Below are 27,119 nucleotides of genomic sequence, written 5' to 3'. Positions count from 1 at the left end.
TGCATGATAGAATGCTTTGAGTTCACTGAAATTTTGGTGTGCAAACCAAATGTTGAGAGGCTGACTTGTGTCCGTCTTTGGAACATAGCCGTGCTCATGTTAATATGTTCAAAGTTCACATCTGCATGAAAAATATCCATAAGGCTTTATGTACTTTATGTACATCATTAAAAGCCTTAAATAATGAATTTAAGTAGTCCAAAATCACTGCAGCTTAATTTCACCCCCATGACAGAGCAGCCATCACAAATTCATGCTTATTCAAAGAATCCAAAGATCACTGCTTTCCACTGTGCTCAGTTTAGGGTATTTGATTTAGGATTTCAGGACTGGTATTTGGATGGCTCTGAAGCAACATATAATGACTAGTATTAGTACATGTATTGAAACACATGAGCCTGGACCCAGAGCTGGGATCTGTGGGAGGCAAAGCCTCAGGACCTACATACAGCAAAAGCACCATTAATGATCTGCATGCGGAGGGCAGAGTCCAGCACCGAAGACCTGGCAGCACCATAGGAGCTACTGGTCCAGGAAGATTTTTCCACTCAGTGGAGACTCTGGAGTGGCTATTACAAACTGCAGAGGCAAAAATAAGACTATCAAAAAGGCGTTGTCCAAGGAGTATTGAGTCCAGCAAAAGAATGGGTCTTAGACTCCCCTCCTTTGCAAGCAGTGGACCACAGTGGCCTCCTGCAGATGTGGGTGATTTGTGGAATGCTTGGCGGTTAACTTGGAAAAGCAGAAACTTCAAATCATGATGAATAATGGCACAAACAGCTACAGATCTCCAGAAAATATTGTTAAATGATCTGTAGAAATAAATTTTAAATTTATTTTTTACATTTGTTGTTGTGGTTTTTTTTTTTTTTCCCCCCGGCAAGTAATAATGTCACTTTTTTTGTGCAACAGACCCATGTTGTCTCCTGTGATGTCTCCAGAAACATCAGACCTTCTTAACTACATGAAGAAATGAGAGGAGCAGAGAGTTCTCCATAAGTTGCATATTTGTTTGAAAAATTGTTCTGGCATTTTGTGAGGAGTGTGTGACAGTCTGTTTTCCAGGGGTTGCTGTAAGCATTCCATGATGAGATAGTGTGTGTGAGGGATGAAGTGGCAGCATGCAGAATAGGAGATGTAGTCTATGCTGAGGCTACTCAAGAAGCCATGTGAGGGCTCTCTGGCCTTGGGAATGTCTGAAGGGTAAGAATTTATGGTTTAAAGTCACTCAAGTACTCTTCCTAGCTACTGTTTCATTCCTATTTTCCTCTTTCTAATGTGTATTTTAAAATGTTTTTACTGAGGGATTTAATAATTTCTTCCTTCTCTTTTTTTTGCCCTTCCTTTTTTTGGGGAGACATTTCTTCTTTCTGTTTATCTCTGAGTAGTGTCAGTTCTCATTCTAGTTTTTGCTTATTTTATTGTTCCAGCTTCTTGGTATTTTCCTTAATATATTTTTAACATGCATCTTGTGTATTAAAAATACTAGAGAAACACAAATATTTATACTCAGTCTTTGTTGCTGAAGCACTTTACCTGGATAAAGGTTATGTCCAAAAGGGCTGGATGGAGGATGAGTAAAATCTCATACTGAGATAAGACTCTGAAACATCTATTTAGAAAGCTTCAGGAAGAAATACGTTATTTGTGTTAACAAGAAATACAGATTTTTGCAAGTATTTTGCTTTTCCATTGCTGGCTTGAAGTAATGTTCAAGAAGTAATGGCATCTGGATAAACACACTGTGTTAGTTAATTAAACCAGGATTCTTAATTGTGACAATTGTATCTTATTTGTAAAACAGTTTTTGGCATAAGACTAGAACTAATTTCTTGACCATTTGTACAAATTAATGCAGGAACAACAATTACTATGAAAGAATTTTTTAAGGATTTTGCTTACAACTATGATTTAACTAGAAGACACTGAAAACAAGAGTAGATGAGTAGAAAAGCTTAAAAAATAGAACACTTGGACCTGGGGTTTTAAAAACAATTAAAAGGAATTAAATTATTTGCTTCCTTCTGAGCAGACAGAGAATACCACCTCAGTCATTCAAACACCTTTTCTTCTTCCTGTCTGCTGTAGAAAACAGCAGCAGTGCAGGATTCTGTATATTCCCACCCAATCTGATGGTGCCTGTAAGGCTGCCTCTGCCTCATTTCTAGTAATATTGTCATCACTGCAGAATTACTACTGACATTCTGATTGTAAGTGACATCTTAAATTTAGTGGATTTTAAATATTTAAATATAAGTGAATCTTAAATTTAGGTCTGAACGCTTTAGGACCTGGCCAATCTTCAGGATGATAATTAGTAAAATGTAAATCCTCATCCAGTATACAATGGAGATTTGTGCTTTGTGGAGCACTATCACCGTGGTTTTTCAAGTTTCTTAAAGCCTTCTTAAAGCCTTTTGATAAGATGGATCAGACTTTTTAGCTACTGTACAATATAAAGAACAGTTTTTGCCTTTTCTCACACATGTAATATAAACAAATCCTTTGTTTTTAATTCTCTGTCCTTTGCATATTTCTAACCTGAAAACAATTGTAACTGACAGTTGGTCTGGCCATTCGGCTGGGAGGTGGTAACTCCAGAAGCCAATCCACAGCCAGACCCACAAATGTATAAAAACTAAGAAATAAACAGGCAGAGGGGCTCTCAGCCTTAGCTCAGCTTTAGGCTCTCTGGGAGGAACTCTCTGCCCTGCAAAATTTCTCGTCTCCGTATGATTGCTTTGCGTGTCCCAATCACAGAGCACAAGAATGTGAGCTTCGGACACTGCTAGGATTAGGGCTGACTGCGTATGAAGAACACACATTGTGTGTTGATCCAGCTGAACTGGCTTGATCCAGCCTGGATCACAGACTTGACACTCTGCTGGGACTCTGGGAGTGGGGTGAAGCTCTCCTGCTCTTTGGGACCACTGCTCCCCCAAGCTGAACATGAGCCAGGAATGGGCCCGTGCAGAAATACAGCCAACACCATACGGGGCTGCATCAGGAAGAGCATTGCCAGCAGATTATGACAGGTGATTTTTCCCCTCTACTCAGCTTGGGTGGAACACATCTGGAGTTCTGAGCCCAGTTCCGAGACTCCCGGTACAAGAGGGAGGGGGACATACTAAAGCAAGTCCAATGGAGGGTACTGGAGGTGACTAAAGGATTGCAGTGTCAGCCTTAAAGGAGAGGCTGAAAGAGCTCGGACTCTTCAGCCTCAGGAAGAGAAGGCAGCTCAAAGGACCTTGTCAATATATATAAATGTTTCACTGTGGGGAGTAATGGAGAAGGAGGCTGACTCTTCTCAGTGGAGTCCCACAGAGGGAAAAGAATCAAAAAGCCACAATTAAGTAATAAGAAACCTTTTCCTCTGAGGGTAGTCAAACACTGGAAGAGATGGCCCAGAGAAACTATGTAGTCTCAGTCTCATTCATAGATATTTAAAACAAAACTGGGTGTGATCCTAGGCAATGTGCTGGAGGTGATTTCTCTGTGGATGGGTGAGGGGACAGACCACAGGTGTCTTCCTACCTCAGCCATTCTATGATGCTGTGAAAAACAACCATAAAACTTCTCTCAAGCCCTCAGATGCCAGTGATGGAGGCAAGCAGTGATATTGTAACTGACACTTGTCTGTACTTACTTTTGTGGGCACTATGGTTGGGTATTGGAGCTAGGCTGTTTTGTACAGGAATAATATTTTTCATTTTGTGTTGGTCTGTGGACATCCGTTGAAAACTTCTACCTGTGAAAGAAAAAGAAAATTATTATGGAAATGTAACTAGTGTGGTGCACTGTGCATTTCTGGCTTCCAGAAAAGAAAACTTACTTAGTATTTCTCAGAAATATGTAATAACAAGAAACCACTGACTGAAAAAAAAAAGAAGCTGTTGCTTAGTTCTCTTTACACTCATAAAAAAGGACTGGTTGATTTAGTATAACCTTCACAGATACCCTTATCACTTCCTCTTGTATAACGTAGCAATAGGCCTTAAAATGGAGCAAGGTTCTGGTCCAAAAGCCACAACAGTAGGTAGACATTGGGTCAGTCTGCTGGATTCTGTGGCTAAGCTGATGTGTTTGAGCTAAAGCATGAAGAATCTTGTATGGGTGAGCTCTGCTTTATAGAAACAGACTTCAGTTTGCTTTTCCCATGTTTTGCCCTTTAACGTCTCTGGTGTCTAGTTGGTAAATTTCTTCTATAGACCTTGAATCCACTTTGCAGAAAGAACTAAATATATCAATTCCAATATAGCAGAGAATGGTTTGTTGCTCTCATTAGGGCAATTCAACTTATATTGGTTTCTGTGATGCTTATGCTGAGAACTAATGGCTTATTTTGTATGTACCATTATAGCTTTGATGATGGGGGCTTGTTGTTGCTATCGAGATATGTTCATTTCATAAATGGGGATATCTGTCAGCAAAACAACAGTACAAAACATAATCATGTTTGCAAGGATGACATGAATGCTTGGAAGAGAATCCTTGTTAAAAGTTTTGGCATCAAGTGGAAGTATTCTTCTGCTTTTCCTTTCGATCTGTTTTGTATAACATCTGGAAAAATAGTTTTTCTCTCTATGAGACACCATCTTTTCTGTCCCCAGGAGTACATTTATGACTGCAGTTATTTTTGAACAAATGGAAAGGAAGCAATTTCATTCTTATAGAATGCAGGACTGCATTTGGGCTTTTTTACAGGTTGTTTTATTAAGCTTTTCTTTGCATTTAGGAAGGTGAACCACATGGAGGTGTGTTTTGTTTTAGAGTTGTTAATGTTATGATGAATGTCTCAGAGTAAATTGGTTCTTAAATTTGAGAAAGTGACAGCCACGCTGATCAGCTTTGCTCTGTTTTCCTAGCCAAAAAATGCTTCCTGTTGAACTACATCATGCTGCTTACACCATCATAAACATAAAAATAGCCTGTTTTTCACATTACTTATTCAAACAAATGGAAGGTACCAGGCTGCTGTAATAAAACCTGTAATAAAATATCATCTTACATCTGGAAATTCAGTAACCCAAAAGATGAGTGAGTGACAAGCATCTCAGAGCTGTCTTATACTTGAGACAGGCCTCCTGTCACCCATGTCACTTGGAATTTCTCTACTTCCACTATTTTTCCCTGTAGAATGTAGATGGCAGTATATTTTGCAAAAAGAGATGATTGAAATGATCATAAGTACAAAATGATTCAGATTTTTGATGCCAGCTCAATACTGTGGCTGGCATACCCTTGAAATTTTGACAGTTTTTAGTATAGACTGTCTTTGCTCTTCTCAGTGGAGGGCACTAATTCTGAGAGAAAACAATAGCATAGTAGTAAGGTAATTCTCATTGGTAGACACAGCAATCTCTCCCCTTTGTGTAAGTGCTAATGCTCAGCTAGTAAATTGACTCATCTTTCATTCCCAGGAGCACAGAAAATGGAACAAAAAATCTCCTAAGGCTTTGGCACATATATGTGCCAGCTGCCTTTGTGGCAAGTGAGCACAAAAATTAGCTTTGACTTTGACAATAGACATGGTCATGCAAGACAATCAACACTGTGTGTCAACAGAGAAAATAATTTTCAGATTGAGTTTCCTGAGATTATTAATACCCATAATCCTGGCCTAGATATTCAGTGATTAGGAAGTTACATGTAGTCTCCCCCAGTCATAAATTGAGAAATGAAGTATTAACACTTCAGTGTCTTCAAAAACCAGATGTTATTTTTCCCCCTCAGCTAAGTCTCCTGCAGAAAGAAAGAAAAATCAATTTAGAAAGAACAACAACAACAACAAAAACCACAAAATGAAAAAAAAACAAACAACAAACTGAACAAAAAAACCCCAACAAAACCCAAAAGGTATCTCCTCAGAGAAAGGGCTGCCTGCACAGCATTGCTGGCTGGGCTGGAACCAGACTTTGCTTCTGACCCCTCTAAGTCCTACAGGCACAGCACACTAGAGACCTGGAAGCCCTGGAGTTCATACAGTAAATGTAGTTCTAATTCACAGAAAGTCAGGTGGCTTTAATTATAGGGGCAGACAGATTTAAACTACACACAGGCATGAAGAGGGATAAGCAGATCTTTTTATCACAAAGAAATGTAAGACAATATTTGTGTTGCATAATGCATTCCTGTCAGACACTCTCTCCCTCCTTAGGGGATTATAATTCACATGTGTCAGAGGAAGGTCCTTTTTGCTAGCTACAGGAATAATTTTATTGTTGGAAGATGCTGTTAAAGGGAGTTGGTACAAAGAAATCTGGGCTTAAAGAAGACTCAGGCTTTTTATTTTCTGAGAGAGATAATAAACTGTCAGAAATAAGATTACTTACTTCCCCTTTGGGCATGCAAAGATGGCTCCCATTATAACTAGATTTTTGTCATGGGATGTTCATAGATATATTTTTTCTAGGAAAACCACCTATCCTTCTCTCCAGAGCAGACAAGGATTTAACCATTTTCTTAGGATTGTAGTATACTACAATATTGAGAAAAATTTATAATCACATTTTAAATAAGATGGTAGTTACTTCCACATCAAATGTATTAATAGTCTAGTAAATTCCAACAGGAAACACTTCCCAGAAATTGTTGTCCTCCAGTTTGAGCTCATCCCTGCTACTGCTGTCAAGTTCAATGATCTCAAATACCTTAGCCTTACTGAACTCTATTATCATGAGGTTGTAAAGTAGCCCTGCAGGTATTCTTGTGTTCCACATATGAGCTGAACCTTGCAGAATTTAGTGTAGAAGGAGTCATGCAGAAGCAATCCTTGCTGGGCATGTGGAGTCTGGGGTTTGTATGGTTGACTGAGTGGCTGAAGAGAGCATAGTAAAAAAGTATTGACACCTTTGTAGCAGTTCTATTAAGCTTTTAGGAAATGTGGCCTGATGTCCAGGAAGTGGCACTTTTAAAATAGTTCCTTTTTAGAACAAAAATCTATTTCCAGCCTTTATTTGCAAACTGTATGTATGTACACACATTCGTATGTACATACGTAATGTATGTAATGGCCTGTTCCGAAATTGCTGTCTCTGCTCTAGTTGCCAGACGTGTGTGAAGATTTGCTTTTTTGTAGTTCACTTCACTTAGATTTCAGTACAGTGTGCACTATCATGCAGCTAACTGGGGGCTCTTCTTAGGGTTTTTAAGAAGAAACCTCTTTCCACCAAAGGGTAATGGCCCATGTTTCTTCAGGTAAATGTAGATTAATGTACTGTAAAATTTTTACTCCTTTTAATGGCATACTGGAAGGCTTGGGGTTTGCTTTTGCTTGCTGCATTTTCAGTTAGGTATTGCAGTGGTTGGAAGGCATGCTAGACATGCCTAATTTTGGCATGGGACTAACCCCAAAGGAGATGAATTTGGAGACACTGATATGTTAAAGTAAACTCCAGAAGGCAGGCCAGCCAGGCAGATTCATTTAAACATGGATGTGAGTCAAATAAAATACTAGATTCCAAATCCAGCCAAGTTCTAGTATCAAGTTCTCCTTAGAATTCTAAGGCTTTGCTTCATTACTGTTGCATTACAATTTCCAGACCACAGCATAAAGGCATTTGTCCCATCCCTGTAAATTTAGCAACCTGAATTCAGATTTGGAGAAACCATAATAACAGCACATCAGACCAAAGAGCTGGCATTGAGGGTGGGAAGGGATGTCACTGCAGCCTGGAGTCAGAATATACCTGTGAGGGTAAAGTGGCATGGCATAAAGCTGTCCAGCCTGACACCAGACCTGGCTCAACCCAGAAGCAGCTCTCAGAACAGTTACAGATTTGAGGGCAAGACCGTTCCCTTGCACATCTACATCCAGGACTAGACACAAGGCAGCAGGTGTGGTGGTGGGTGTTAATGTGAAATTCATGAGGCACATATATGACCTGGAGGCAATAATTGCTCAGGTGCCTTTTATGCTTCCTGCATTTTTGCTTGCACATCAGATCTATTTAAATCTCCTATTTCCCACATCTAAGGACCTGGCTTCAGCTTTCAACTGATGTTCCACCCACAGGCTATCTGTGATGGCCACATAAAGGAGAAACTGAAAAAAAATTAAAAATAGAAATGTTATGGGTCCTTTTTTCTGACTCAGCTTGCCATATCAGTAGATATTATAGGATTTAGGATGTAGAGAAGGAAAAAATTACCTGATGGAGAACTGGGAAGTGAGGGAAGGCAGGGAGGACACAAAAGTGCATGGTGAGATCTATCGGAGTTTAAGCGATTCATCAGTTTGTCTGAGGAATTCCGAGTATAGACTTTGTAAGAGAGCCTTTGGTTAGACTCTGTATTCCAGGGATCATCCCACAAAGCCTGGCAGCTGTCTGTGTTGTCCAGCAAGTTGTGCTCACTCCTACTCTTTTGAGATTTGTGTGGAAAATGGTGGGTACTGGAGCTGGAGGAGAAAGCTGACATTTTACTCTGGGAAGCAGTTAGGAAGAAATTGCCTGCAGTGATTGGGGGGAAGCTCTGGGTGGTGATGGGTGGGAGTCCCTGACATGCTGATGGCTTCTTTTCTGCTATGAGGTACTTAGTGTCTGTGCTCTTCCTTTTAAAGTCAGGGGTGGTCTTATACGCATCTGGAACGTCTTTGCAATTTCTATTCATAATGTAATCAAAACGGGTGATGACATCATCTACTTCTGAGGTCTCTTCTCCAGGATATTGATCCCTGCTTCCCTCCTTCTGACTGGTTTTCTGATCATCTTTCTTCTTTTTGCAAGAGAAGATCTGGTTTAACATACTGAATCGTGCTTCCTTCTTTGTAAGTCTGTTGTTCTGGGAGGGAAATTGATGAACTGACTCAGATCTACTGGAAATATAAAACAAAATGTGATCTCAGTATTACCAAACAATGACAAAATACCACCTGTGTTGAAAGAAGCAATATTGTGTTCAGATACATTTGCATGGGTGGTTCAAGAAAATTAGAATCCCAAATTTGTAATTAACAAAGACTGAAAATGCTATTATGTTACTTCGCTATTTCTTATAGGCCTTACAATCATTTTAATGTAACTTAGCACAGCTATCTGGGAAAACAAACAAACAAACAGAATTTTCTGGCTTCAGCATCTACCAGATGTGAAGATCTACTGATAATGAGAAGAACATGCTGTTATCTTTTAAATCAGGTGGTCTTTGTATTATGTCATATTTGGAAAAAGGTATTTCCAGTCATTGCAAATACTGTAAAAAAAGGTACTAGTTCACCATTCCTACTGTCCCTTTCCCCTTTCCTTTTTCCTCTTTCCTGTTTGCCCTTTCCCTTCTAGCACTTTCCCTTGCCTTGCTTGTGCTAAAGAGGTCCAGCAGTTTCAGGTTGGTCAAGATAATTACATATTCTGGTATTGTTGCCTTTTCCAAACTAGAAATGAAACTCAAGATAATTTAATATGAAAGGTAATATAAAAGTGGATCTTTATTGAAGGCCTTCAGGGGCAGTTGTGGAAAGATGTCCAGAAAACCCTCTCCCCACAAGGGTGAGTACATTTTCATAGGTTTTAGGAAGATGTGTAATAATAGATAAGGTCAAGCTCCTTCTCTGGGTCCCCTCCCTTGGTACTAGTTGTACTTTGTCCATGAAAATGTGTCTGGAAGACACAGAAAACATGAATAGAAAAGCTTAGCCAGGAAAAACCAAGACAGCATAGGGCCTGGTACCCCTCAGGGCTTGGAACTCTGGAATTTGTTTTGTGCTTCTGCCTAAGGAAAGGCCGTGGAAAGTTAGTGGGTAAACTAGCCACGAGTACAACAGGCTACAGAGCTACAAATATATGTTGCAAAGAATACAGAAAGCATATAGAAGAGAACAAGGCAAAAATGAAAATGGTATCAGTATTGCTGTAGGGGTTTGAGATGATACTTTGGCTAATCTCTGACCTTCTCTAATAGAGTGAAAGAAAGGGGAGGGTAATATCACCTGTGTCTCACATTTGGAACATAGGACATAATACTAACTTCTGACTGGAAAAGAGGGGAAAGCCCAAAGAAATCGGGAGATAAATTTAAGAGCATACTTGAAGTAGAAGAATGGAAACTAATTACATAACAGCAAAGAATAAGGAAGAATACAAAGAAAGGAATATTGTAACCACTAAGTCTTTTGTTACACTTTTTTAACAGACAAGAACTCAGAAAAAAAACCACATCAAGGTAGAGAACTAAAGAAGGCTAGGATAGTACTACCAAACCCTTACTCTGAGAATGAAGACTTGAGATTTTATTGCCTGTCAAAGCTGCTTTTGTGTTCAGTCTATCTGTCTGATTACATGAGTACATAGACAGTGCACAGAGATTTCAAAGAAATGGAAGTTACATATATCTGAGAGGTGAAATTGTTCCGTTATACAAATTTTCTACATGAAAGTGACTGAGCAAGAGTTATATGCACATCTTCAGAACCCTCTGCTGCTGCAGAGTACTGCAACCTCCGTGAAGAATCTTCAGTAGAGAAGTGATTGTAATGTTGCAACATTGGTGGAAGATGAAATGGGTATTGCCTATGAATCAAGGAAACGCCACCGAGGGCTCAAACCCTTCAGCAGCATTCAAAAAGCAATAAATTTGTTTTCTGGTCAGTGGCAACAGCAGCAAGATGTGAACTTTACTTTTACCTGCTCTCCTGAGACAGCAGCTTGATGCATGCCGTGTGCCCACAGTATATTGCGTATGTCAGAGGAGTGTTTTCATTGATGTCTCGAGGGCTGCTGTCTATTCCCAGGTCTAGCAGTGTCTGCACACAGTCAGCTTTCCCTGCTGCTGCAGCCCAGTGCAAAGGAGTCCTACAGGAAAGGGCGAGTATCATTAAAATAGATTAATAGACTTACAACTGAAACCATTAATGGTTTCACCAGAGTGAAGTGTGAACAGGGTATGTTTCTTGTCCAATTCATAACATATATTTTAAGAAATTCTCCAGCCCATTTGTTCCACACCATTGTAGCTGCATTTATTTAGCTGCAGATAAAGTAGATATGGGGCTGCAGAATGCCTATACATTACATAATAGCATCTCTTCCACAGCTGGAATTGTAGCGTAGAAGTGCCCAAAGTTTTCAGAGCAGAATTTGAAAAAAACCTTCATAGTGTCCACTGCTCATCTTCACACCAACCACAATTAGCAATGGTTGGCACAGGGCTCTCCATGAAGGTAGTAAGAGAAGCCTCTCCCAGATGAATGATAAGGACTGAACATATCTACCAGACTGCCACTTTTCCAGTTTCTGAGTTCTATGATAGGCACAGACCAGAGCACATATAATTGTTTTGAATCTCTGCAGGAGAATCAAACTCATATTGTGCTTGGCAGAAAATTTGCATCTTGTATTTGGAAACTTTTGTCCAGTTTCCAAATTGTAGTATTTTGCTCTTGTGAAAAACCTGAAAGCACAGACAACACCACAAGAAAAGTGTTTAAGAATAAAAAAATAAAATTGACGTTTTCTTTCAATTCCTTTTCAGTCCCAGTGATTTCAGATTGGGTGCAATCTGAAACACAATAGAATGAAAATCTTATATATGTGTTTGTAGTGAAAAGCTTATGTCTTCCCTCTCCAAGTATAATATATTCTGTGGAAATATCAGTGCACGTGGAATAGGTGGCCATATCTTAATGAACTTTATAGTATAGGCAATCTCCTCCCTTTGCTCTTCTTTCCATAGAAACACAGACTTCTCAACTACGTTTTAATAATGTTTAAGAAACTGCTCCAGAACCCTGTTCATTTTATTGCACTTTTCCATGAAGAATGATATTATTTTAAGTACCTGAAGGCCTAAGCCAAGAAAACCTCGGCTTTTGCTTCATTGAGCAGAATAACCAATGTGAACAGCCAGCTGGTTCTCTTTTCATTAAATAAATTTATGAGCAAAGTTCCAAGGAAGGTAGGTGTGGGGTGAAAGAGAGGCAAGATGACTCTTCTGTACTTATGAAATAGAGATTTAATCACAGAAGGAATCACAGGTCTTTTCAGATTGGAAGTTGGGCATCCTATGTGCTATAGGAGTATGGTATTTTTGTCTTAAATACAACAAGAGAACACTTCCATTTCTTAAATACAAATAACAGCAGGATACTGCCTTCAAGTTGCAGGATCCCATTCTATTGTTATGAAAAGAATGTTCACTTTTGATTGAAAGAAACTTGGTGGCAAAGTCCTTACACAAATATTCTTCTCTTTTTCTAGCACAAGCAGAAAGCTGACAATCATTCCTTCTAGTCAGTTATCATACTAAGTACAATATATATGAGCTGGACTGGTTTGCAGTGTTTCTGGACAAGCACACTCCTCTGTGGATTGCAGGGCATTGCTAGGCCGTGGCCTGTGAAACAGGAAACATGATTATATAGTAAACAGAGCTGGTCTCAGGTTATTAGAAAGGAAGCAGCAATTTCAGAGTCTCCATGGTTACCTGTCATCCACATCAAGGGCCTGCAGGTTGCACTTTGGGACTTTAGCCAGCTCACTGATGATATCACTGTAGCCAGCAGCAGCAGCAATGTGCATGCATGTTTTGCCATTCTCATCATCATAATTTATTATTGACGGTCCCTGCCAGTGGTCCAGAATGATAGAACACAGAATTCTGTTGCCACTCTGGAAGGAAGTTCAGAGAAGGAAACTGTTTTACAATGGAGCTCACACCAGGCTGCATCTTCTCTGCTAGAGAATGCTCAATACACTAATGGTATTCTTTTGTGTTTATACCAGAATCTGCAGATACGAAAGCCAAAATCTTCCAGTCTCGAGCAGGCAACTGTACTTATTTTATGGATTTTCTAAAACATTCAGGACACTGGAAAAATAATAAATAATGAACCACTGCAAATATCTGCAGAAGTTGTAAAGTGTAAATTACTTAAAAGCAATTACTTGTGTTTTTTGCTGTTTTGCTAAGCCAGAGTCCAGAAACACAAGCTTGTATTTTCCAATAGAAATTTAGGGCTGAAAAGAACCTCAGGAAACCAATCCATATCTGTAAGTCTCTCAGTACACTTAGAAAAGCCATGTCAAATATTTGTTCAAGTGCTTCTTGAAAACTTTCTTAGCTAGTTTGCTCTGGTGTCTTAACAAAATGTCGACATTGTTCTCCAACCTGCAAATGAGGTTGAACATTTTATACCCTACCTTAGTGGAAATAGAGCAAAAGAATTAATTACTGTTTTATAAAACAACAGAAACAAAAGGTTGGAAAGGTCTTTCTGTATTATTGAATGAAATAAATCCCTGCAATCACTTGAAGCTATGTTACATCATCCCTGTCATAAACTTTGTCCATTAAAGGCAATTAGATTTTTTTTTGCCCCCATTATTCTCGAAGGAACACAGTTCAAGAACTTTTTTGTTTTAATGATTTGTATCTCTAATTTCTATTCATACTCAGGGTTGATTATATCCTTTAGTTACTGTTCCATCATGATTATTTAGATTAAATACTTCTTTCCTCTTAATGGTACTTGTACTTCAGATGTATTTATAGGCAATCATCACATCTCTTTTGAATTGTTCTCTTGCTGCTCTAAGCAATCATGGTCTTTTAAGTTTGCTTTTTTAAAAAAAAAATAGGCTTACTGCTTCTTTCATTAACCTAGTAACCCTTTTCCTTTTGTGTTTCAGTTGTGTTTCCTTGAAGAGGAATGATTAAAACTGTATTATTCATGCAAAGATGTTTTTGCCAGATATTATACAGTGACACTGCTCTTCCTTATTTGTCTTAGAAATACCTCTTTTGGTATGTCATAGAACAGCTTTTGCCTCATTCACAGCTGTGTCCCATTAGAAACTCCTAGTCATTTTGGAATGACCCCTCAGAACTTCTCTCCCTTAGTTGTTTCCAAGCATAGGGTTTTTAGATTTGGGAAGGACCTTCTATTACTAGCACCCAAGTGCTACATTTTGTCCTATTCAATTTTCTCCCATTTGTATTACTCAAGATTTAAAAGTGATCCATACCCCTGTATGATGATATATCCCCATTCCTTCCTGTTATTGTCTTTCAGTTTTTTATTATTGGTAGATTTTATCACAAAGCTGTTGTATTATGTGCCAAGTTATTATGAAAATATTAAAAAAGAGTCATATCAAGTCTTATTCCTGAAAGTAATTTCCTTTCAGCCCTATTCAAAATTTAATCATACTCTTGTCTTCTGGATTTTAAGACACAATTTCTTTTGCTTCTCTGTACTTTTGTAGCTTTTTCTAAGCTACAAAATTTCTAAGCTTTCTAATTTTCTAAGATTGCTATTTATTCTAAATATATCTTTTAAAGTTGAGTAGACATCCATTATTTCAAGCCTCTGCTATACACTTTTCTCCTCTGGTCTTGGGATTCAGCTTCCTGCCATATTTTGCACTATTGAGAGGATACATTCCAGGTCCCTGGAACATTCTGATCTCACTACTCAGTCCAGCTGAGAATTTCTTTAATTTATCAAAACATGTCCTTAATTTATCAAAACAGGAATTTTGTTTTACATGTACTTTGTTTACTCAGATGTTTAATTTAGAGTCTAATCTTGATAATGTAATCCAAGCTTATTTTCTATGACCAGCATTTTGTAACATCCTAATTAACCATGTTCAAGTTGTCATTAAGTTATAGTTGTCTGAATATCTAATGAAGAGTGCTGATCCTCATGTTCATGAATAATGAAGTCCTATGAATAACTGATGTTTTGATTGTCCAGTCCCTGTGTGAAGGGGAGATACTATATGCAAGATACCAATATCCTCCACACTAGTATTCCCAGTTCCATATTTTCACCTTTGACATTAGTAAGATCTCTAGTCACATTCAGGGCTAACTAAATTCAGAAGTCTATTACATACTTCTAGTACTACCATAATAAATATCTATCTGTTACCGTCCTTCTCTAAGTCAGTTTTGATACAAAAAATAATTAACATTAGCACCTTACTACTTCGGTATTCATGTTCTAGTGACTCTACTATTCCTCCAGTTTTACACTGTCTTGCTAAGTCCAAATGTCACACCCTGCAGCTACAGTTTCAGTCGCTCAATGTTCTTGCACAACTCTTAGCATTCACATAAGAAATTTCCCACTGGTCTTACCGGCATTTTATAGTTTTACAGAATCTTCTGTCTCCCACCAATCTTCTGTTTTCTAGACTAAACAAACCATTTCAACCTCCCTGTGCAGGTCAAGTTCTCCAACCCACTTATCGTACTTGGTGCTTTCTTTTGGCTTGTTTCCAGTATGTCTACAGTTTTTTTTTTTTCCAACGATGGCACTCCAAACAACATAATTATCCAGCAGAGGCTTCTCTCCTAACATTGAAAATGACTTCCTGTAGCCCACATGTACTATACTTCTGTAAATATGTCCCAGAATGATGTTTGCTTGATTTATATCAACACCATAATTTAAACTCCTACTCACTTTTGTAATCTGCTAGTCTATTACTCTTAATTTTGCACAAAAAACTTTTTCACAATTCTATATACAATGTTATTTTATTCATTTCAGTTATTTCCTACAGTTTATCAAAATAATTCTGAATTTCATCCTCACTCATGAAGTACTTGGTGTCCCTGGAATTTGATTTTAACTGTGGGTTATGTGTGTTCTGTATTTCGACACCTCATTATGGAACAACTAAAAACATTCTTATGATGCATCCCTGGTTGGACTATCTATGAGATATTCACTCCAAAGAATATTTGAACTGTCTTGAATGTGGCTGATAAGATGTGATGTGTCATAGAAGTCCCCAGTTGATTTTGATGACATCACTCCTTATTCTTCCCCTTGAAGGCCATCTTGGACTGAATTCTGGGTCTCTTATAACAGGTAGTGCTTGTAAAAATTGTGTTATTGATGTCATTCAGTGTGATTAAACTTGCATGTACTGCTCAAACCAGAAAGGAACAAAGAACTAGACTTTTAATGATGACTGTATTTGCCACATGCTTAGCAAGGCTTCTGTGCCATGTGATGAACTTTATATTGTTGTCACTTTTTCAGAATTTTTGTGGTTTTTTACATGGGATTAAATGGATTAATTGACATTCAAACATACTATACCTAATAGCTCCTTATCCGAGGAAGCAACAATTGCTTTGAAGGTGGCTATGAAAATTCTGCCTTGTTTTAACAATTCAATCAAATTGTTACTTCCATTTTCTAAGTAATCGAAGAATATTTCCTAATATTTTAACCTTCTTCTGAACGAGAATACTGGGTGACTGCTCAGTGGCTTTCCAGTTCTTTCTTCTTAGGAAATCCTTCTTATCTTTAAATTCATCTTGGCTATTTTAAATTTTACTCAAAATTCTCCTAAAATGCTTACAAAGTGCCCTCATTCTTAGATTAACAGGTTTGAGATGTGGAAATGTAGTGTTCCTGTGGTAAATTTACCACAGTACTATTGTTAGACCAGGATGTCCTCTGGTAAATTTACCATAGGAAAATTATGTGTTTTTGTAACCTTACTGTATGCATCACTAAATTTCATCTTCCCTTTTTGTATTCAAATTCTTTTCAGCAGAGAGTCAGATGTTCTCAGAGATTATCAGTCATTTTTGCTACATATTTCTAAATAGTTTTGCAGGCCTTCTCCTCCCCTCCCCCCCAGGGTTTTGTTACACTTTTGTCCCATCTTTCACACTTTTACCTGCTTCCACCCATTATTGATTCTCCTCAGTGAAATTTTCTTTCTTAGATCCCTCATCTCAATTAAACATACTTTATTGTCCTAGGGTACTTTACTTGTTCCAAACCATGACTTACAGAGAAAAAATGTCCTAAAGCCTGGAACCATGAACCCCTGTAAGAAAATCTCTCCTTGTGCTTTATGCAAATTTTTGTCTGAGATTTATGTTATCTCCAGACAGTGGCAAACAGCCAATTCATTAACTGGGTATTTAGCTCTAAAACTTGATTACAACTTTGGTTTCTGTAAATTGGTTAATAAAAGTCAGACTTCTGAGAGTTGCATCTCTGAGTGCTTTCCAAATAAGAAAACCATTAATCAGGAAATATCTATTGAATCAAGTGCCATGAGGAGAATCCTGAAGCTCTGGGACACTTTTCTGGTTTAGGCACTTCTTTCAGCTATTTTCAGCTTCCTTCAGTCTACTCATTTTACCTTCATTGTTACTATGGCCATAGTTCTTATACTTCAGCCCTTTCTAAGTCCAACTGATAAGGAGAACAGTAATTTTATTTAGAAAGTTTCTTGTCACTTACATAATATTCTACAATAATGCTGCATTTTATTCTGCCATGTCTTCAGTCATAAACATTGAGATGTTTTATTTTGTTCATTGCACTGTATATGGAGGGTTTTTTTTTTCCTCTCTTCAGAATATTCCAGTAACCTAGATATTGGGGAGCTGAAGAGGAGTCATATGAAAAGAGTCTGCTAAACCTGCTACCAGTAATGGAGATGTGGGAGGGGTAGAGGAAGAAGCTATGGACCACTTAACTGGTCTCACAAAACCCAGATAAAATATTTTTCTCCCAAGTAAATGCCTTTGGAGATTATATGGTTAGGTTGTATTAATTCTCCTATATTTACTGTCTGTCTGTATTAGCATGCAGTTTAAAGCCTTCCTATATCTATAGATAATTTTGCTAGGTGGAAATTCCCCACCAGAAACTCTTGATGTTGCATCTTATCTTTAGCATTGCACCTTAGGTCGGCCTGTGTTTTCCTCCTCTTTTAAATTCTCTCATCTTTCAATTCCACAACTATAAACCCAAAGTTCTGACCTTTTCTTTGATGGCTTCTGTTCCACCCCAAGTGGCTTGCGATTTTAAGTATTATTTCACTCCTTTCGGCAGCAACAAACAAGTACCATTACCACTGCACTACTCTGGGAGGTAACTCACTTTTATAAAAAAGCAAAATTAATTACATTTACATAAGTACTTCCAGCTTCCTCCTGGAAACCATCTACGTGCATCATTGATTGCTGTTTGAGTTTTACGTTAGAGAATCCAAGCCCTTTTGTCTTTCTTCTTATCCTTCACAAACAGACACACATAGAATACTTTCAGAATACTTTATTCTGAAATCAACTGTAACACCAACAGGACCATTGGAAAATAAACCAGCCAAAAGAAACCAAAATCTTTTTCTCCTTTGCTGAAATAAAGAAACACGAGCCATTTAAAGTATTTTTTTAGCAACCCAAAGCAGGATTCGAAAACATAGCTTGTCTGTGGTCTTTTTCCTTTATAGCTCCACTTGAAACTATTATGTTGGTAAATACATCTTTCCCTTCAAAGTAACTTTTCAATCTTTTTCTTTATTCTGAAATTCAGTATTTAGCAAAAGCAGAAACCATTTCACATTGTTTTCCACATGGATCTCTTGAATGGATCTTGAAATGCCTTGATATTTAACTCAAGGCTCTTCTGGCAGAAACTTTATGTTTAGTTACAGTTATACTGGCAAAACTCGACTATTCTTCCAAAACATTTTTTTCCCTTATGTGATTAATTTCACTGAAGTGCCATTTTCCTCATATGTAGCAGTGTATCATATAATTACTTTTACTGTAATACAATTTAGAATTTCATCCTAGAATCATAGCAAGAGAAATGTTGCTTCAACTGTGAGGGTAAGTCGGGTTGGAATCAGATAATAAGGCAGTATGAAGAAAGCATATGCCTATCTTGTTGTAGGTGCAGTGTCTGCTGTTTTAAGGATGGAGAATGCCAGACTCAAAAACAGAGGCGTAGTGTTGCTTCTAGTCTGCAGCAAACGGTGCAATGAGAAATGTCATTATACTGGCAGTTTGGCTTGTTGAAGACTTTTGTACTCCCCCTCTGCACCCAAGACTAGAGAAAGCTAAGAATGGAAACACACTCACTCTACCTTGACTGCTGTCATTTCCTGGCTGCTAGATGGCTGAAATTGGCAGTGGAGAAGTGAACAAAAATTCAGAACACCCTGTGGTTTCTCTGCCCTGAGAGGACATGGAAAACTGGTCTCTGTGATGAGGAAAGAAACAAGTCATAATACAATCTTAACCTTTCCTCCTGCCAGGGGAACTGTGCCAGAGATTCCCTGAATGCAGCCCAGGCACTTCACAGGGTGTATTTCTGATGGCAAACCAATACAAATTAACAACAACTCTACTGACACCACTGTAGTTATATTGATGAGACTCAGTCAGCTCAGAGAGAAGCTCATTTGTCTTCTCCTAACACAAGTGCTGCAGCTTTACACACCCACTGAGACAGCAGCTCTGCAGAGTCAGAACGACCCAGCTTGGCTTGACTTTTTGGTATTCTTGGAAATGGAATGTGTTGGTGTACAGCAAAGTTTGTCCTGTGGTCCTCAGAGCATTGCTGCCTCTGGTACAGCTAGGGGACATGGTATTTTTTAAATATTTATCCTTTTAGCAGCCTTAATGTATGTTGCAAAAAGGTACCAAATGACAAAGGCAGTCATGGAGGCATGATTCTGGCTATCATATGTCCCTGCCTCTCTCACCCTCTCTTTGCTCAAACATAACACTGCATTAAACACTGGCCAAGTCCCTCTGAGTATTTTCACTTGGAGTCTAAGTGCATATGATTTACCGTGTAAATGACTATGACTAAAATCACTTGGCAGCTTTCCCCTGCTATTGCATTGTTGTTAGGACTGATTTCTCCAAATGAGCTGTTTACATACTTTGGGAAGGAGGTAATTTTTAAAATCTACAGAAGAATAAGGATTTATTCTATCAGAGAAATGGAAGCATTTGCCTTCAAGTGCCTTTTGCCAGGCGTAAGAGATCAGGACATGTATAGATATGCAAGAAGTGTGTTGCATGTACATTACTCATATTCTGGCATCCACTGTGGAGTTACACATAGACTGTGTGCTGGGAAGAGATCTGGCAATTATCCCATACTTACCTACAGGCTTTGCCCAAGACAAATTCCTGCTAAGCTCAGTGGGAGTTCTGCAGCTGATTACCTCAGACGTTGGATTGGCATGAACAATTACACTGCATGTTCATACTTAAAGGACTTACTTTTTAACAGCTTATCATTTCAGTAGAAGTTTTTTTCTGATGATCTGGCTGTATTGGTGAGTTTTTATATCAATACTGCATGTTTGCAGATGATACAAACCTGGGAGGAGTTGTTGACACTCTCCAGGGCAGCGAGGCTCTGCAGAAAGACCTCAACAAATCAGAGAGATGAGCAATCACCAACCATGTGAAGTTCATCGAGGGCTGGTGCCAGATTCTGCACCTGGGCTGGGGCAGCCCTGCATGAACAGACAGCCTGGGGAATGAGAGGCTGGAGAGCAGTGCCATGGAAGGGGCCCTGGGGTCCTGGTCCGTGGCAAGTTGAAGACGAGCCAGCGGTGCCCTGGCAGCCAGGAGGGCCAAGTGTGTCCTGGGGGCAGCAGGGACAGCCTGGGCAGCCGGGCAAGGGAGGGGATTGTCCCCTCTGCTCTGCACTGGGGCGGCCTCACCTCCAGGGCTGGGGGCAGATCTGGGTGCCACAATGTAAGACATTAAACTACTAGAGAACATCCAGAGGCTTTTTCAGCCTGGAGGCTGGAGAAGACTGAAGGGAGACCTCATTGCAGTCACAACTTCCTTGTAAAGGGAAGAGCTGGGGCAGGCACTGATCTCAGCTCTGTGGTGACCAGGGACAGGACCTGAGGGAATGGCCTGAAGCTGTGTCAAGGGAGGTTTAGGTTGGATATTAGGAAAAGGCTCTTCACCCAGAGGGTGGCTGGGCACTGGCACAGGCCCCCCGGGGCAGGGGTCACAGCACCAAACCTGACAGAGTCTAAGAAGTGTTCAGACAATGCTCTCAGGCACATGGTGTGACCCTTGGGGTGTCCTGTGCAGGGCCAGGAGTTGGATTCAATGACCCTGAGTCTCTTCCAACTCAGCTTATTCTGTGATTGTGATTCTGTGATAAGTTGAAGTGAAGAAATAGATTGCAGATGTATAGAAAATGAAGTAGCACTCAGGAACATCCTTCAGCGCTGGAATTTAATTGTCTGTACCAAGTAATTCCTAAAATCCTCCCTACCATGGTTTAGGCCTGGCTCAATTAATACTTTCCCTACCAGTTCCTGGAGCTAATATGAGTGCCAGATCATTCCCAGTAGGTGGTCTATGTATGACCATCTTGTCTGGGAGAATAAGAGAGTATTAGGGACATAGGTTGTCCCATGATAGTTCACTTCATTGCCAGAGCCAAGACTCAAGCACATTTAATTCACTGTTGCAGATAGTGTCACAAATATTTAGGGCACTTCATGGAAAAAGCTTCTGTTGTTATTAAAGCAAGTTTCTTTCCTACTCAAAACTATTTGCAAACTCTCTTCCATCTTGTTTTGCTACTCAACAGCTCACTCTTTAGATCCCTGCTGCTATGCAATGTTCCAGGCTCCACAAGCAAGAGTTGTACCATTGCTGGAATGACAATATTTACACAAGAAAGTGATTTTTAAAGTATATACTTAAAAAATGAAAATTGAATATCTTTTTTACTTGTTTTTAACAGTCAAAATGGTATTTAAAGCTTAGTGATATAAAAAAGGAAATCACTCTTCTTCCTTTCATGCCATCTTTAGAAAACTGCATGAAACAAGGGAAAATGAAGTACAATTTCTCAGGGAAAGAAATCTGCCGAAAACCAATTAGACAGTGAACCATGCCCAGCAAATGCACCTTTTCTGGCCAGTCCAATGACAGACATATCTGCAGTACAGAAACACTCACTGGGTGTCAGGATGTCTTTGGAAGTCTCTGTATTCTTCCACTGAATGTAGTCCACATGAAAAAATGGGGTGCTGGGCAGAGAGAAGGAGAGAAATGATCCCTTGGGAGAGATTTTGAGCTGCCACTGACTTCCCTGCCCCCTTCCTCTGCTCTGGCTGGATAGCCAGCCATGTCCTCGAGATGTCCTGCAGCAACAGAGACATTCTTTCCTAGAGATCCTGACATTTAAGTGTGCTTTCACCTCCAAACAGCTACAGAGAAACTGCAGTGCTGGGTCAGCCAAACACAAATTAATACTTACTTACGCATTTCTTTTACAGAGTGTTTTATATATACAGGTATTTCACTCTCTTCTCTGGAAACAGAGGAATGAAATAACTGTACTGTTGCTATGGAACAAATATACTGGGTTCTAATTTTTTAGACCTTTTCACTCCAAATCAGCCTGTTTAAAAATCATAAGCACATCTCCCCATGGCAGAATATTATTTTTAATAGCCTCTCCCTAGCTGCTTTCTTTTTATCCTTACAGGGATGTATTTCTTCACTTAAAAAAAAAAAAACCACCTGTTTTTTTGTTTACTCTTAATTGAAAGCTGATATTTTCATATAATCATATGACTTTGGGAGCCAGAGTCTTTAAGGACAAGACAAAGAAAATTCTGGTAAAAATGATGACAATTGGCAAGGCAATGTAGCAAGATTCCAAATTTTCCCAGGCTGTTTCCAAGGTGCTACTAGTACTCTTCCCGTATAGTACTACGTAGTATGATAGTTCATACTGTATGGTATATATTACATTTTACATGGATTTCAATAATACCATTATCTAGAATTGTTAGAATAGCTTTACCCTTTGTCCCAGTATCAGTTAACAGGGTTTTTTTTCACAGGTGTACTTTCTTTTCACTAGAGTAATTAATGCTGGCTGAAGTTAAAGGAGCGAAATACCTCCTGAGACACTTGTAATAGGCCTGTCTGTACCAGTACACAGAAATATTGCACATGTAAAAAATGTGGCATGAGATAGACTCACACCAAACAGTAATGATTAGTGTTTTTGACACCGATACATTTGCATGTAAGATGTGAAATTGAATGGCAGGTTTGAGCTGTTGAAAAGAGCAGACCTTGGTGTGGGCAAGGTCTGTTTGGTTACGTGAATGGGACTAATCATCCTATGATGTCTGATGGAAGTCAGCAGTCTTTGAAAGAGCCATCAAGGAACAATGATTTCATATGAAATATGCCCCATGCCCAGGAATTTGGGTTTGAGTGGTAGGCAATGGTTTTCGTATGGTCCTACTCTGTGTTTCAGCCCAGTGTGCACAAGCTGCCTCTTTCCCGCAACCTCTGAAACAAGTTTCTGTGCAGTGTCTGGTCGTCCCCTTACTGCATTAAAAAAAAAAGAAATTAAACACAGAGCCCTATTCAGCCAAAAATAACCCCTGCAGCTGTACTGCCTGAGCTCTGTGAGTTTCTTGTTCTCTGAAGACATTTATACAATTCTTAAAGGAAAAATATCCCCTTTCCAGCAGTCACAGAGGAGGCTATTAGACATAATGATGATCCCAACCAGCAGAGCTGTTGTTCTGCTCTGTCACAGCAGAGAAAGTTGCGCCTGTCCACAGCATCCAAATCTCCTGGGCCTAAAAGAGCAGCAGAGAGCACAGGCTGAAAGTCCTATTCTTGGCCAATAGTTTTCTTTCTTGAGTAAGAGAAATGTGAACAGATCCATTTCATGCTCTGGTATTTCAGCTGCAACCTCTGGACCTAGAATGTGGAGAAGCATGTGGATGGAGGAATTTCCAATTTACAAGGTTTCATGGCAGAAATGTCACAATAAGGGAAAAAGGGGTGTGTGTGTGTGTGAGTCTGCATACTTCCTCCTGATTTCCGGGAGCAACTTAAAGGAAGAGAAAAGAAGGTATTTGTGACTTCCTTCTACCTGAGGCCAAGTGAGTTTTGTGCAGTTCCCACTTCCCCATTTCTCAAGAATTAATCAGAACATTTGTGAGAGAAGGGTGGAGGTGGGAGTTGGCAGTGGAATTAAATAATGAAACGTAAAAAATACAGAATCAGGGAAAGTTTAAAGAAGACGGGGAACTCTGTAGGTTTTAAAGTGGATTCACTTTTCTCTTTCTGTTTGTCAGACAGTTTGTCCAGTTTGTCCCCAGAGCTATGATATAGACCATCGGCTCTCATGCAGGAGTTTGGACGAGATTCAGAGGTTTTCCACTGGAAGCAGCCAGAACTGGAATAAGCCTGGTAAAAATACACTGCAGGCAGTAGAGTAGATACCTTTATTCTCCCAAGGCAAATAACAAGTCCAATTTTAGACTGAGTAATATGAAAGAAGAACAAAACTTCTGAAATAATACCAGTTTCAGAGCTCAAAATATACCTCTACTTCAGTAAAAAAAAAGTTAAGCCTACTATATGTTAATCATCTTTGTGAGGCTGTAGGAAACAGATTATTTTTTGGGATGTCCTTATCCCATAACAAACACAGCATATGGCAGTTCAGAACTTTTAAACTTCCTTGTTGACACTTCTTTTAAGAAGAGCAAACTTAGAACAAAAGATGGGCATACAAATATTTGGTAATGTATGAAAATGTTGCTGGATTTTTGTGTGAGTTCTATTTTGGCTTATCTGTTGTGCATGTGCATGTGCACGTGTTTTTGAACATTGATACGGGAACTTGCTATGGCAAGAGAGCAACTGAAAACATAAAATTTCATCTGGGCAGTTTTCTGCAGTAAACTTGGAAAACCAGTAAATTATGCTATATTTTATATCACTTACTGACAATTACATAATACAGTTTTTAATGTCATATTAAACCTTTATGGTTTGTTTCTCTAATGATGGCCTAAGTATTTGAAAATGTTCTTTTGCATATGAGATAGGAACAGCTTAACAGGAAATGTGTTTAGCTCCATGTCTTCTCCAGTCTCCAGATAAGTAGGGTCTCAACCCTTCAGCTAATTATTTCATAGCTGTAGCTCTTTAACTTGTGTTTACATTACTTAATTCCCAAAGGCCCTTGGCAAGTAAGCTGCTGGTTTCTGCAACCCTGATTTGGTAAAAAAAAATTAGCACGAGTTTAACATGAAACATACACGTAGCTCTGAGATAAATGAGAACTTTCGGGCTAAGCTTCTATTAGGTACACCTTGGTTTCCAAAGACGCTAGATCCTTGATCCATACTCACTGTCAAAACGCTGGGGCTTAGTGGGTATACTTAGCATCCAATTTCCTTGTTCTACAGCCCAAACTATTTCCTTCGGAGTATTTAGGACACCATAATAGCCAATGCAGTTCAATAAATATCCCATTAGGACCGTGTTGTGGCTCACCTGTACTGCCCAGTGCAGAGCTGTTTTGAAGTCCTTGTCCACCAGAGTCGGGTCTGCTCCCTTGTGCAGCAGAGTCTGGGTGTGCTGGGGTCTGTTGTGGAATGCAGCCCAGTGGAGTGAAGTCATTCCCTGTAAAGCCACAAACCCAGAGGGCAAATTATTGTCACTAACAGGAGCACCCTTCAAGTCTCTGTAGATAAGCTAGGCAGCCCTGAAACCATCCAGGGTGGAAAAATTCTTCCCCCTTCACCTTGATTTGAAGTAGTAGCAGTTTCTGAATTAGGGGAGTCACAAGGGGGAACCAAGCAATTAGCTTTTTGAAATTATCACAGAAAATGGATACAAATACAAATGCTTCCTCCATATGTGCCTATAGCGTGTTATAAATAATGTGGTCAGGGCCATGATGGCTCAGGGGACAGTTCCTCACTGCTCAGCTTGAATTTTGCAAGAAAAGCCTGTTTTAGACTGATGCTTCAGCATTACACAGTGTGATGTTTGTGTTTGGTCTTATCTTTGATCCAAAATAAATAAGCTATTACTGCAGCTGGCACTAGTCAGCAAGCTACGGAACTGACAGAGTGATGTCCACAATAAAGTCAAGATATAAACATTTTATATTTACTCTTCAGGGAGAAAACAAAGCAAATGGTAGGGTGTTCAGCTGCATTTTCATTCCATCTTAGCTGCATCCAGTCAGTTTTAATAGATCAGAGAATTCATGGCCTATATTTGCACCTTCAGCATTGTTACTTGTGTTAGGGTGACTTTATAATGCTTGCATCCCCAATCATCTGTTCTATTTGTGTTGTATATTGAGTTCTGTACCTTTAAGACTGGTTTTGAGAGTGAAGCAAAGAAAAGGCACCAAGTTTGTTTTGAAAACAGCACTCACTCCTCTGCATTCCTTCTCAGGACTGTGGTACGTCAGCAGCTTGGACAGACTGCGGCACAGAGATCTGCTTTATTCTTAGTTTTAGCTACCTAAAGCAGAGAATACCCTGCACTAGTTGGGTGGCTCCCTCCCCCCCCCGCCCTTTTTTTTTAAAAAAAAGACTGGTAAACCTACTCTGGACTGAAAAACCCAGAAGAACACCAAGAGCTTGCACCTGAGGCCCACCAGGGCCTAGACGTCTGGAAGGACTGATAAGAGACTAGGAGAGCTGAAGTAACACATAGCAAAGACTTTCTGAATTTACCATCTCACTTCAGAGTAAAGAAAAGTTTTATTGTTTCATATTTTTCATTCTTTATGCTTATGGGCACTTTGTTTGTTAAATAAATAGCTTTTTTCCACTTTTCTCTGAAGCAGTTCTTTTGCAGACCAGTTAGGAGGAAGGGCCATTTGAGTTTGCTCCCCAGAGGGACCCTGTTCAAGGGTTTTCTCCCAAATTTGCCCTAAACCGACATTACACTCATCTGTATTTTACTCTATATCCATAACAATTAAGATTTTCTGTATAAATTGACTAATTTATTATGTTTCCAACAAATTGCTAGTGCTTTTCAGGTGTGGTAACATTTTCCTTTGGGCAGGTGTTGTCTTCTCTCTTACCAGAAAAATGCATTTCAAGGGTATTGCCTGATTTCCAAAAGCATAAAAAGCAGAGGAGGGGAGAAAAAAAAAAAAAAAAAAAAAAAAAAAAAAAAAAAAAAAAAAAAAAAAAAAAAAAGTTGAGTGGAAAACCAATTAAAACTTGAAACAGAACCCCAATAAAGCCAGTTGTTAACAACTCAAGTAAAGTATGAGCTATATTGATTCAGACAGCTTATCAGGGCATTGAAGTGGAAGCTGTTTGCAGTGGTTTTCTGACTAAAAGCATGAATGCCTTAGCATTCATTTCTCTCACTCATCATGTAACTCATAAGACTTAAGTTCCCTTGTGGTTTAGGTATGGGAGATAACAAAGAGCAGTTGAATAAGAGCAGTTTTGGTTTTACTTAGGGTTTGCAAAGCTTCAATATGGGAGTTTCAGTTTTGTAAAACCAAAATTGAGGGTAAACTCCTGTATCAACTGAAATTAATGGGAGCTCTGCCA

General features: G+C 39.1%; 1 protein-coding gene across 6 annotated transcripts in view; it reads right to left on the bottom strand.

Annotated features, from left to right (window-relative positions):
* The window catches only part of ANKRD55 (ankyrin repeat domain 55), a 46,872-nt gene that overhangs the window by 2,376 nt on the left and 17,377 nt on the right, over nucleotides 1-27,119 (bottom strand). For 2 of the 6 annotated variants that reach the window (XM_040090081.2, XM_040090084.2), the window contains exons 6-11: nucleotides 25,081-25,209; nucleotides 20,102-20,152; nucleotides 12,418-12,602; nucleotides 10,620-10,787; nucleotides 8,151-8,815; nucleotides 3,647-3,748 (exon numbers count right to left, since the gene is read on the bottom strand). In XM_040090081.2, coding sequence (XP_039946015.1) covers nucleotides 3,647-3,748; nucleotides 8,151-8,815; nucleotides 10,620-10,787; nucleotides 12,418-12,602; nucleotides 20,102-20,152; nucleotides 25,081-25,209 — 1,300 coding nt within the window. The remainder of the gene's footprint in view (nucleotides 1-3,646; nucleotides 3,749-8,150; nucleotides 8,816-10,619; nucleotides 10,788-12,417; nucleotides 12,603-20,101; nucleotides 20,153-25,080; nucleotides 25,210-27,119) is intronic. The other 4 variants (XM_040090083.2, XM_040090085.2, XM_040090086.1 and 1 more) reach the window with 4 other exon arrangements.

The sequence above is a fragment of the Hirundo rustica genome, chromosome Z (genome assembly GCF_015227805.2).
Source record: "Hirundo rustica isolate bHirRus1 chromosome Z, bHirRus1.pri.v3, whole genome shotgun sequence".
NCBI classification, from domain to species: domain Eukaryota; kingdom Metazoa; phylum Chordata; class Aves; order Passeriformes; family Hirundinidae; genus Hirundo; species Hirundo rustica.
The sequence above is the reverse complement of the archived record's forward strand: the minus strand, read 5'-3'. Positions and strand labels throughout refer to the sequence as shown.